Genomic DNA, 11941 nt, shown 5'->3' on the forward strand with positions numbered 1-11941 from the left:
TACCAACTTTCCCCAAACCAAGATGCTGAATGAACACTTCAAAGACATACTGGGCCAGACAGACTGCCTTATCAGTAAATAAATACAGCACAAAAACATCTGACTTTTCATTAAGAGCACTGAAGGTTTATTCTAGGAGTTTAAATACCAAGGATCACTTCATAAATTATCTGATCTGATCAATACCCACTGAAATTAAGGGGGGGTTTCCACTTATGTTTGTTAGCAGCAGAGCTTATACACATCTTGCATCTGGTGCTCTGGCCTTCAGTTCAGTCAGATAAAACCTGAACATTCATTTGACTACAAAGAGATCAATCCTCCCAAATTCAGACTGTTTGGGTTTTTTTTTTTTGTTTCCCCCCGTAAGTTGCACCCACCTGCTGCTATGGAAATGTCACTGCAAAATGTCAAAAGCACTGCAGGGGAGAACCCAAAGGGCACCAAACTCCCACTGACTTGCCATGGGAGTTAAAAGACTAACACTCACTCCATACATTTGAAGACTATCCTTGCAGTTTAATTAAAGATTACAAAAACCATCATCTCATTGCTCCAAATCTTAGCCAAATGCAGCAACACAAGAGTCGTAACTCTGAATAGCTGTACTAAGGCAGATAATAAATATAACACAAGTTTTTTTTTTTTTGTTCGAGATTTTTAGCAACCTACTTACAACTTTAATAAAACAAACCATCGGTGTGCTTGTAAGGTGCTTCACTTCCTACATGTTCCTGAAACCTCATCTGTATAAAAGATTCCACAGTATCAGCAATATCAGAGTTCATTTTTAAAAGCATTAATTATATAGTCTTATGCATACTACATTAACAACTAAGCCACCACACACGGAGGAACAGGTTACTAAGCTTCCTAGCCATTACAGCAAAATAGGATTTTTTAAGACGAAAGACTCACATAAGTGGAAAGCACATAGGAACTGCTGACAAAGATCTCTGGAGTTCCCTGGTGAGCCATCAGGAGTGATTTTAAAGGAACCAGCATTCAGTTACAACACCTCCACTGATGATACTGTTGAAATCCACAACAGTGGATTATAGTGGAAAGTTTTGAAGCAAGGAAACAAAATTCATCCTATTGGGAAATTGCTTTGGAGATGATGAAAACCAAATGCCATACAGCACATTGTCTGCTTTCTCCTTGATGGCGTGAGGGAAGTGATGCACAGAGGGAAGAAAACCATGAAAGGATGTGACCACAAAAGCATTACTATCTTTTTCATAATCTTTAGGTGGTGCTTTTTCTACCACCCTTGTGGCCATTAGCAAGGCATAAACTAAGGGTCACAGATGTTATTTATTTGGTTGGAAATAAAAGCAAGTGAAAGAATTCAGACAGCAAGTTACCTCCCCTTTCACAAAATACATAACGATTGTCCTAGTTTTATTGCTATCCCCACAATTACTGTATGAATTTAACATCTCTTTTTTTTTTTTAGTTCTAGCCTTGCAACATTCAGAAGGAACTTTGACTTTCATCAAGAAGTGTTCTTCATATACTTTTCCACAGAATCAAGGCAAATTCTATTATTTTTAAATTTTTATTGTAAAATACATTAAGTTCTCTAAAATTCAAGAATTCCCAGCTTTCATGCTAATTAATGTTAAGACAGAGCAATACACACCATTCCTTTTGCCTATGCTGTAGTTTGAACAACAGTAAAACATTCTAAAATTTAATCATGTGTTAAAACAGAAAGTCCAGAAACATCTATTTCTCATCTTGCCTTGACAATTAAAATATTACTCCATTTTGCTCCTTTATCTTGGCAGCGTAAATGCTTGATGCTAAGAAGCCACACAGTCCTATAGAAAAAAGCACTATCCTGAGATACAAGAGACCTGCATTTTCTCCCTCGCTCACTCACAGACCTATTGAGTGGCTTTCACCATCTTTGTTTAAAGTCTTTTTAGAGTGGGGGGAGGGGGGAGCACTATAATTTCCAAGATCATCCTCAGCTGAGGATACCATATGGTTGTGAAAAATAGGGTCCTTCACAATCTCACTCTTTGGACCTGGGATGCCTGCATGTGAGGTCCTTTTCTACCTCCTTGGTGTTGGAAGATGTTTAGAAAGCATACTTGACCTATATTCACTTCTTTTCAATCCACAGACCACTGAACTTTGGCTATGTTATGTCAGCTGAATTTACTGTAGCTTCTCAACACCAGAGTAATAAATGTCTTGGTAAGAAAAGAAGACAATTTCCCTTTATTTGCTTCTTCCTCTTTGGCAAACTATTCTCTCTACTTACACAGGCCTTCAGATAAGAGCAGGAACAAGAGAACATAGTCTCCATTCTGCCAGTATCCAAATCCAAGCAAACATCACTGCTTTACTGAATATAGCACTTAATTTAGACATAGATTATTCAGTGCTAGAGAAGCTGCAATTCAAAGGTAATCAACAAAAGCTCTGCTAAACATTACAGAAAGAGAGTGCATACTTTATCTCTCCTTTTCTGCAACTTTATTTTGAACTATGTCACAGATGCTGTAAGTACCAGGAGAGGTACACTTCTTAGCAATCAGGTTTAAATTAAAGCAAGGGGAAAAAAACCCAACCTGTTGTCAAATTGACTTAGAAATAACATGTTGCTCCCATTTTCCACTTTCCTCAGTCACAGAGCATATCAGTAACAAAATTGCCAAAAAGGTCCGTCAAGAACAGAAATTCTACAGTATTAGAACACAGGAGGCACACTTGGTTTTGTATCACCTTCACTCAATTCTCAAGATCAAAGTTCTTCAAACTTCTTTGTACGTTTCAAGGCATAACACATCCACACTGAGTGAACAGCAAGTGCTATCAGCGATATTAGCACACAGGGAGCAATATGAGCATGTCAGACTTACAAAATCCTTACTACGCTTCTCAGGCTTAATTTAAACAAAACCAAGAACTGTTCACAGTGATCAAATGAGTCCTCCCCACTCTTCATTGATTGTTGGAAAAGACAAGTCACAGACCTAACGGTAAGTGCTTGCTCAGTCTTTTAGCATGGGTGAACCAGAAGCTGCTGTATCTTTGGCCTCACCAAGCATTATGTGCCAGAGCACATCATTTATTTAGGAGACTGGGAACATCATGAGCAGTACCAGGCCATACTTCCCTTTTCCTGCATTGGCTTAAGTCCCTCCAGTTCACTTCGTCTTCTGAACCATGTTTTTAATAATTTTCAAATTTCAATTTTAATTAAATTGTCTCTAGGGGTTCATGAGAAGTATGTTCTTAATTCAACTTAGTTCTGCAGTTGTTCGGTGGTAAGAATGGTTAATGAAATCAACTGTACCGCCAAACACAAAGTTTCCAAGGAACTGTGGTTCACCAACAGGTCAAATAGGTCTGCGCTTGTTTACCCCACCTGTATTGCTGTCTATTCCTCAAACTTCCCTTCTACTTTACTACAATCCTGAAGATTCACAGCAGACTACCCAATTTTCAGGTAGATGAAAGGAATTTTAGTAGTAATAAATAATAAACCGCACATAAATTTTTCCAACAAGTTTCTGTGTGTCTCAAAGTTATTCAGAAGCTTCCCTTAAAACACAAGTCCCTCTCTATCTCATACAAGGCAAAATAAAGCATTTTACATTTTTCTTGTATTTTCAGCAGACTGTGCAAATCAGTGTTGCAGAAAGCCAAAAAGGAACTATGTTTTCGCAGGCAGAGATAAGCCACTCCAGGACCAAATTTGAATTGCTGGTCATTTCTGCTAACAGGAACATCATTAAAAGATTAAAATAATTGTTCTACTCTGCTATTAGGTTTCAGAGCTAAGTATCCAAGGCAGTAAGAAAGCAAGCCCAAGAGTATTTGAAACATTAGTTCAAGCTTTCATTTTCTCTGGAAGTCAAGCCAACATTTATAAACAACTGTGCTGAACAATGGGACAGTTAGATAACCTCCTCGGAAAAGACCACGCTCAATTTTTGCTTAGTTTTTGTGGACAGATGTGGGCGGGGAGGGAAGGTGTACGCTTGTATTCCTTGAGGATTCAGTCTGCTAAACTTCAAAATTTCATTGTTCAGCCCTTATTGATAGCGAGAGGTTGGCCTATTTGGCAGGAGCCCGCCAGCTCTGACATGGCAAAGGTCCAAGTCACAGGTTTGGACATGTGAGAGCTTAGGCTAGATGGCACTCCACAGGTAAGGGTAGGAGCACCCACAGTACTCTGTTGTCAGATCCGGTGGAATAAACACTAGGTTTGGAGTCACAGAAAGGTGAAATCCTGCACAGCGGCTCATAGCAGCCCTCCTCGCCTCCCGCTACTGAACAGGGAGCAGGGAAGCACTTTATAAACTCTGTAACCCAATGGTGAAAGAAAGGTTTTAAAAGGAGAGACGGGTTTTATTGCTTGACATAAACCTGGAGAGATGTAAAGACTGAAAAATGTTGGGTGGGAGCGGGCAGGACCAGAGGGAATTGGAACAAATACACAGTATTAATGAAGGATATGGTATCAATGAAGGATACTTCATTAGTAGCTCCTCTTGTTTTGCAGATTGGTACTCCTTTAAGCGGTTTCAGTAAAGTCAGAATAACAACGATTAATACTAAGATACCAAATAGTGTGCCCACAGGAACTTTTGAGCCTAATATTTTTATAGGACACTCACTAGCAGGCTTTAAAAACTTGCAAGGAAGTTACTGGGAGGAGAAAAGTTCCATGTCTTTGCAGCTGCAGGAACTTTCAGACCTCCCAGAAGCATCGCAGTGACAACAGCACTATCTAATAATGAGGTTCTTCCGAGATTTAGAACATGACAACATCTTCCTCCATCAGCGCACTTTACTGCTTCTGTCCTTCCAAAGTTCAGATATGGTACAGTCCACAGCTTAAAGGAATGTCCCCACATGATGAATTTAATTAGGAAAGTCCCACAATACATCTGATATGATTTACTATCATCTATTTCAACACCTTTAAACATCCAGCAAAGCAGGGGAAAAGACTCTTTTGGTGATTTTCTTCCCATTAAGGGGGGTCTTGAATTTTTGATCCATTATGTGCAAACTGAACCTGAACAATAAATCAAGAAAACTGATCTCACACTTTAAAGATTTATATTACCGGAGTGAGCCAACACAGTAAGCCAGAGCCAGCAGAGTAGAAACCAGATGTTTTAAGTACTACAAGAGGTAGAGGAGACAAGACAGAAGGAGTTGAAGAGCAAATATGTCAGTCATGAAGACCCTACCATTTCAAGTAAGAAATATGGCTTACGAGTAATATTCTTACATTTGGCTGCTGTTTCTTTTTTTCCCCCTTCCTTCTCCAAACTCAGCACCTTCATCCAATTTAAAAAGTCAGTCTTGCTTGCTATCTTGGACAGACTTACTTCTGTTCTATCATCTAGCCAAACAGTGCTGTAGCTCCTTCCACTTGCGGAATGCCACGTACTGACAGACGTTTCCAGGACACACAAAGAGCTGTGATTTTCTTACCATTTTAAGTCTGTAAATAGCACAAATGTGTTGCTACTTCAAAAGCAGGATTTGGACCTGTCAAGGTATAAATAATGGAGAACAAAGCTATTCAATGATGAGAAACTGATTCTAAAAAACCCCTTCCTTTTTGTATTAGGATGTGTGAGTCTTGAAGTGCTCACTGTGCCACATCGAGAGGGAGACACTATGCCCGACACCTCTCTCTAAGGTGACTGCCCAGTCAAGTTACCAGATACTCATTTTCTGGAGCTGATTCCAGCACTGACCTGAAGAACCAACCGTGTGTGTCAAGAATGCCAGGCTGAAGTGTCGCAGTTCCCAACCTTTTCTAGCAAAACACTTTCAAGAAGTTCTTGGCTGGTTGAGACAAATAAATACTTTAGATTTCCAAGACCTGGTTAAGCTCCTCTGAAGCAACCACACTGCCTTAATTTCAACTGATATTCCAGAACACATTTACCTCTGGTTGGCCATTTCTATACTGTCCACACACATGAACTGAAAACAGGCCAACTTGATCTGCCCAGTATCCAAGTAGATCCTAGTGCAGCACAGGTTGCCAACTGATTTATATCCATAGCACCCATCACATAAGCCAATGCAGACACGTACATAAGTAAACTAAAAGACAAGTAACAGCCCACATTACAATCTTGTGGTTTTTAATCATCCTGTGAGAATTAAAGTCCTGTGACTACGTCCAGATTGACAAGCTTGATGGCGTTACCTCTCTTCCTGCCTTCCGGAGGACACAACCAACTTTCTTCCTGGAGCTCAGTATCACAAACTCACTGCTGATTTAGTTAGTTTACAGCCTAAGTATCACAATTTGATAGCCGTATTATGGCAGAACAACTTTTGCTGTGCGATTTACCCAGCTTCTACAGTCAAGTCATAGTTTTGGCCTTTCATAATTTACAGTGTGGTACTGCTGCATACGGGTTGTCCTCTCCCCAGTAGTATCCAACCTAGAAAAGTGTTAAGCACAAGTTACACCTAAGTTACCATACAATTACACTATAGACACAGCCCTGCTGTAACTGTAAGGTCATGACTGAAGCTGTGTGTGAAGGCCAAGAAATACATTGCTGTTGTTGATCTTTTACTGGCAGTCTTGCAAATACATAAATGACTTACAACAAAGTCTGTGAAACTTCCTGGAGGAAATAACTAAGAGCAAATCTATGCCTAGGCATGAACAAACCTAACGTGCAGCAAGAGACTGTTAAGAAGTATGTATTGCATTCATCAGATTATATGGCAAGTTTCCAACAGCACTACAAACCAAAGGAAAAAGTCCTGAAGACCCTCCGTATTTGCCCCCATACCTGAACTTCAAGTCTATTACGTAACATCATTATGGATTGTGACCCATTATCTAACCTTTCTTTCACTGCAATCATTCTAAGTTAATAGCAGTAGAACTGCAAATACTATCAACTCAAGCGTTGTTTTGGTGTTACTAAATAAAACCTTGAACTTGTTTCTGAAATAGCATGAGGCTACAATCATGCAGTCTTCGAGCAACCCCCATTATTTTTGGTGACAATTTCAGCAGTTTGCTCTTAGCAAGAGCATATACTATCTTACCTTCAATTCAAAGCATTTTTATTTTTTACCTTAACTGAAGGATCAGAGTGCTCAATGTTTTACAGATACTAAGGATATTGAGTACGTGCAGTTGAAAAGCTGTTAAAAAAAATCCCAAACCCAACAACCAACGACACAGAGAAAACCCTACACCCCGCTCCAAATGCTCACTATCTTTATTTAGCTTTGGCCAGTTTGGCTTCTCATCTATTCTCCTTTCTTATGCTATCTACTTAGCATTCAGTTTTCCAGACTAGACACTTTATCACTCTCAATGTAAAGAGAGGTGGAAGGGATGGGGAAGACAAACAGAGTAAGAAAAACAAATCAAGATTTCATCTGAGTTCTTCTATAGATCAAAAATGACACACATTGTCCATCATGTCATTACTGAACATCAGCTTTGAGTAAAGCCATAGATAAAGCCAAGCTAAGAGGTCTTCAAGTCATCTATGCAATAAAGAATCATAATTTAAGATTACAGCCCACGTAACTGATAGGTTTGTAAATGCAAAGCACAGACTTCACATCCCCTTTTTTCTACCAAAAAAAAGACTTAATACCTGAAAATATTTAGCTTTTGCATAAAATCATGGAATGAATCGATGTGAGTCCAATCTGAGACAAGTGTTCTTTACAGGAACCTTGCGATTCTGATTTAAAGATTTGAATTTATTTCAGAAATAGTGGAAAGATGCAGCCTCACTTACTAATGAACATTTTCCGAATAAACAAGCAAATCAGTCAAAAAACTAATCAGAGAAAAGAAAGAAAGGGTCTTGCCATTACATACTACTTACCTTTCTTTTGTCTTCATCTGCTGGATCAAATCTGAAAACGGTTCGATTCTGTAAAAAAAAAAAAAAAATGAGAGTTTGAAATTGTTACACGAACATCATCTGCTAAGTATGAAATACCTGCAAAGCTACTGCAACACTTCAGAATTCCAATTAAAACCAGCCTCAGATAATAAGGCCATAACCATATGTCATCTCATGTCCTTTCCCCATTCTACCCAACAGCAAGAGCTTCAATAAGTGGCTCCAGCTAACAATTTCACAATTACCTGTGGTGCAGAGCAAGCCTTTATCCATGGGCTGTTTCTGATGCCAGTTAAAAACCTCACACACGGCACTTTACAGGGTGAAAAATGTTACCTATAGCCTTGTGTTTTACAAATACCTTATTACTCAGACTCTTCCCCAAGTAGTTCTTGTTTACAAGCCTTTACTGCACTTTAAAGCATTCCAAACCAGAACAACCATAGTATAGTCTTCCCAGAAAACAAACAGTGCAAATTACATAAGCGTTACTAAAAAACCTACCAGTTTTGGTGTGGCAGCAATTTCCAAAACACACTACCAGGGTGTCTGTTCCCCTGGTACAGTTAAACACAAGATAGACACAGTCTAATGAGGACTTGTTTCCACTTAAACACTTCAAATTGTAATTGAGTCTAGTCCTAAGTTAGTATCTGAAGTATGTTGTTAGTGAAGTATTACCCATATGACACAAAGTCTATTCTGCCAGTCAAATAAAACAGGAGGAATACCAGATAGTTATTTTAATGACATTTTAAAACATCCAAGCTAAATGATTAAGCATCATGAACAACTTTAAAAAAAATGAAATCTCAGTTTCTGTTCTCTCCAAGAAATACTTGCAATATCATGCAAGTGACCGAAAAACAAAAGTGACCTTCCATAGCACATTAGTGACCTCTCACCATTCACGACACGAGCTCACAACTACGCAGAAAAGCCTTGGCCATCTACCCTGCCATTGAGAGTTACCAGTATCAGTTAGATCCTTGAGGATGGTAGGAAAATAGTTCCTTTCCTTTCTCTTGCAGGGCTCCCAGTAACACTACTGAAACATGCAAGTTCAGCAAAATTAACCAAAAGAATGCAATACGCATTTGCGCGAGAACCCTCGGAAGTGACAGTAAGTAGTCCAAGCACTGGAGGAGAAGATTTGGAATAATCATTGCATGGACATGCAATGGACAGCACTGAAGAGCAAGAACAAATCTATTAACTTCTCTCATTATAGTTATTCTATAGCCACCTGCACCTTAGAACTACACTTAATTCATCCCTTTTCTTCAACCGAAGTTTACTTTGGGAAAAAACCTAAAGCCCAGAAGAGGCATAGGTAAAGATCCGGAACCTGGAGTGCTCTGCCCAGTCTTTGCTGGCTCACAGGCAATATCTCTGAGTTAGTAACACATTTGCACACAAAGAGGGATGTAAGGAAACACTAAGGCAAACTTCTCAACAAGAAACACAATAAGAGAAATGTCATATTAAGACAATATTAAAAGATTTCCATCCCACTTCAAAAGAAGTCCTTAGCTATACACTTAACTCCAAAACTTCATTCAAAGACTTGAAATGCCAGAATAAAAACCACACCAGCTCTCACTCTGTCCTTGAAAATTCAACTTAAACCTGGGGAAGCTGCTGAGAAGGCATAAAATCCAGTACAGCAAAATTAAGAGATGATGGTTGAGCACAGTTTTTGACTGACCACATTTAACAAAGGAACGTTTTCAAGAGTAAAAACAGGAGATAAAAGGTTCCCTCAGTCGGAATCCTTCCTCTCTACTTTAGTGAGTTAAAAGTTAGATGTGTCTAATGAACTCTAGATCTACCAATCCGTCAGAGAAAGTGCCCTGCAGCTGCATCAGTCTCTACAACTGGATTTCACGTGTGCAAAGGCAGCCTAAGTCAGTCAAGAGCTGTTGCTCAAGCTTCTTCTAGAAGCTCAAGTTTGTGTGGAGATACCAGTTACTGCCATTGTTGGACTTAAAACAAACTGCACATCAAACAGCAAACTTTAAGCCATCTCTTGAAGGCTGAATAACTGTACACCAATCCTCATTCATTTGGCTTTTCCCCCGATTACAGGGCTAGGAATCTTTAAGTACAAACCTGAAGGTTTGTTCGTGTAACAGATTACTAAATTTTAGCAGACAGTTGTTGCGGTTTGAAAAGGGGGTCTGCTCCCCCCACCGAAAGGGGATGCGACGAGATAGTGTGTTTTGGCTAGGAAGCCAGCCAAAGCTCACACAGAAAACTTTTGATGCTTGTTAATGGCTCATTAGGGCTTTAGGAAGTGATAACACACGCTACACGTATGAGCGATAGAAGCAGGAAGGTTTAATAAGGCAGATGCCCTTGAAGTTAAAATCGGACTGGGAAAGGGAGAGAAAGGGATAAGGGAGAATAAATCTCGATTGGGCCGATCCCCGCCGCTTACAAACTTCGCCCCACAATGGCTCACCACGCTGGTGGGGGCGGGGAGAAGGAAAAAAGTCCGCCCGTAGTCCGTTGCGTGGCGAAAAAGCTCGATAATGGGTCTTCCCGAAGCAAACCTTTCATGCAATTAAAACATAGTCCTTTTCTCCTCTGGGGTGCCAAGGGATGCTTCTTCCAGACTCCCCCCTACACACATCTACATCACAGGCCGGCCTGGCTGCGTCTTAAGGAATATCTTCAAATTCTCCTGCGCGTTAGTGGCTACTTCATCCGCCGCAGGAATAAGGGGTACCGCTGGGTCCATCCATCAGGGCAAGACAGTTCATTAGACCACCCCCGCCGGGAATCAGCAGAAAACGGAGAAGGTCCTACCCGTTTTGCAGAAGGAGTCTTTTACTGCTTCAGGGAAGCAGCAGGTCCTGGACGTGTCTTTCTCTCCTTGATAAAGGTTTCCCCTCCAGGGGCGTGAGATTCCAGAGTCCTGCGCGGCATATCTGATGGAACCGCAGCACGGACGAGATAGAGAGGAGGGCAGATAGAGCAGAGAGGGAGAAAACAAGATGGCAAAATGGCGTCGAGTCTTCTCAGCATGCCTCCTTTTATGACTTCATTCAAAGAGGCGTGTTCTCCTTCCCGGAAGCTTGAGAGAACCACAGCTCTCTGGGAAGAAGAAAGCCAGACAACATGAGAGCATCCGGTTCCTCCATGTTGAACCCAGGACAATAGTTAAACACAACTGCATTTTAATTACATCCAAAGCCAAACTCTGAGTCAGTACCAGCTTTAGAAAATTGTGTACCAATTGCAGAAGTGCCTACACAAAAGACAGACACCTGATGCCTCAAGACGTAATCTTTCGAAAGAGATTATATTGCTCTACTAAAATCTAGGGGTCAAAATGTCCTTATCGGGGTGGGGGTGGTGAAATCTACCTAACATCTAGCTTCCCTCCAATTTCTACTTCCTAACATTATCAGGGAATCCCTTCACTTCTTGACTTCACACAGACATACTGCACTGTAACCACAGTAGACACTGGGTACTCTCCAATACCTGACAGCTCTAAAAGCTCAGCCTGTTGTAACCCTGCTTTTAGCTGTCTCCCCTCTTCCCTCTGCTCGGCCAGAAACACACAACAGTCAAGTGAGGTCTGTCGGCCTGTTTCACTCAAACCCCCTCCCACTGCACCTCGACACGGTCACTGCCGCCAGAGCGGTGCGAAGGCCGCTCTCCCCGCCGGCAGCCAGGCCTGGTGACACAGGACTGCCCACAAAGGACAGGCAGCGCCTCGGGCAGGTGAGCACGCACGCTACGCTGGGTAACCAAGAGACTTCGGTGTTACTCCGCCCAGCTTTTCCCAAGAGGTACAGGCGTTAAGAGACTTTTGAGGCAAACTCACACAGTGGAACAGCCCTTTTCACAGCGCCATCAGGGGTGACGGCCACGCTACACGTCAGGCACCTCAAGCGGAGGCAACACAGAGGGCGCGGGGGCCGAGCCTGGCAACGGGAATGATCTACCCACGAAACCGCTGGCTTTGTGCTCCCCTGGAAGTCTGCTCTCCTCTAGGCACTGCCCTCGCTCACCACCCCGGCCCTGCCGCGGAGCCCTGCACACTC

The 11941-nt window shown here is 41.3% G+C and overlaps 1 protein-coding gene across 1 annotated transcript in view; it reads right to left on the minus strand.

Annotated features, from left to right (window-relative positions):
- The window catches only part of RIC8B (RIC8 guanine nucleotide exchange factor B), a gene marked incomplete at its 5' end in the record, with an annotated part of 32307 nt that extends 24397 nt beyond the window's left edge, over nucleotides 1-7910 (minus strand). Inside the window, one exon of the mRNA XM_010131982.1 lies at nucleotides 7863-7910. Coding sequence (XP_010130284.1) covers nucleotides 7863-7910 — 48 coding nt within the window. The remainder of the gene's footprint in view (nucleotides 1-7862) is intronic.
- Between the last annotated feature and the right edge of the window lie 4031 nt (nucleotides 7911-11941).

Source organism: Buceros rhinoceros, unplaced genomic scaffold, assembly GCF_000710305.1.
Source record: "Buceros rhinoceros silvestris isolate BGI_N320 unplaced genomic scaffold, ASM71030v1 scaffold10142, whole genome shotgun sequence".
Lineage (NCBI taxonomy): Eukaryota > Metazoa > Chordata > Aves > Bucerotiformes > Bucerotidae > Buceros > Buceros rhinoceros.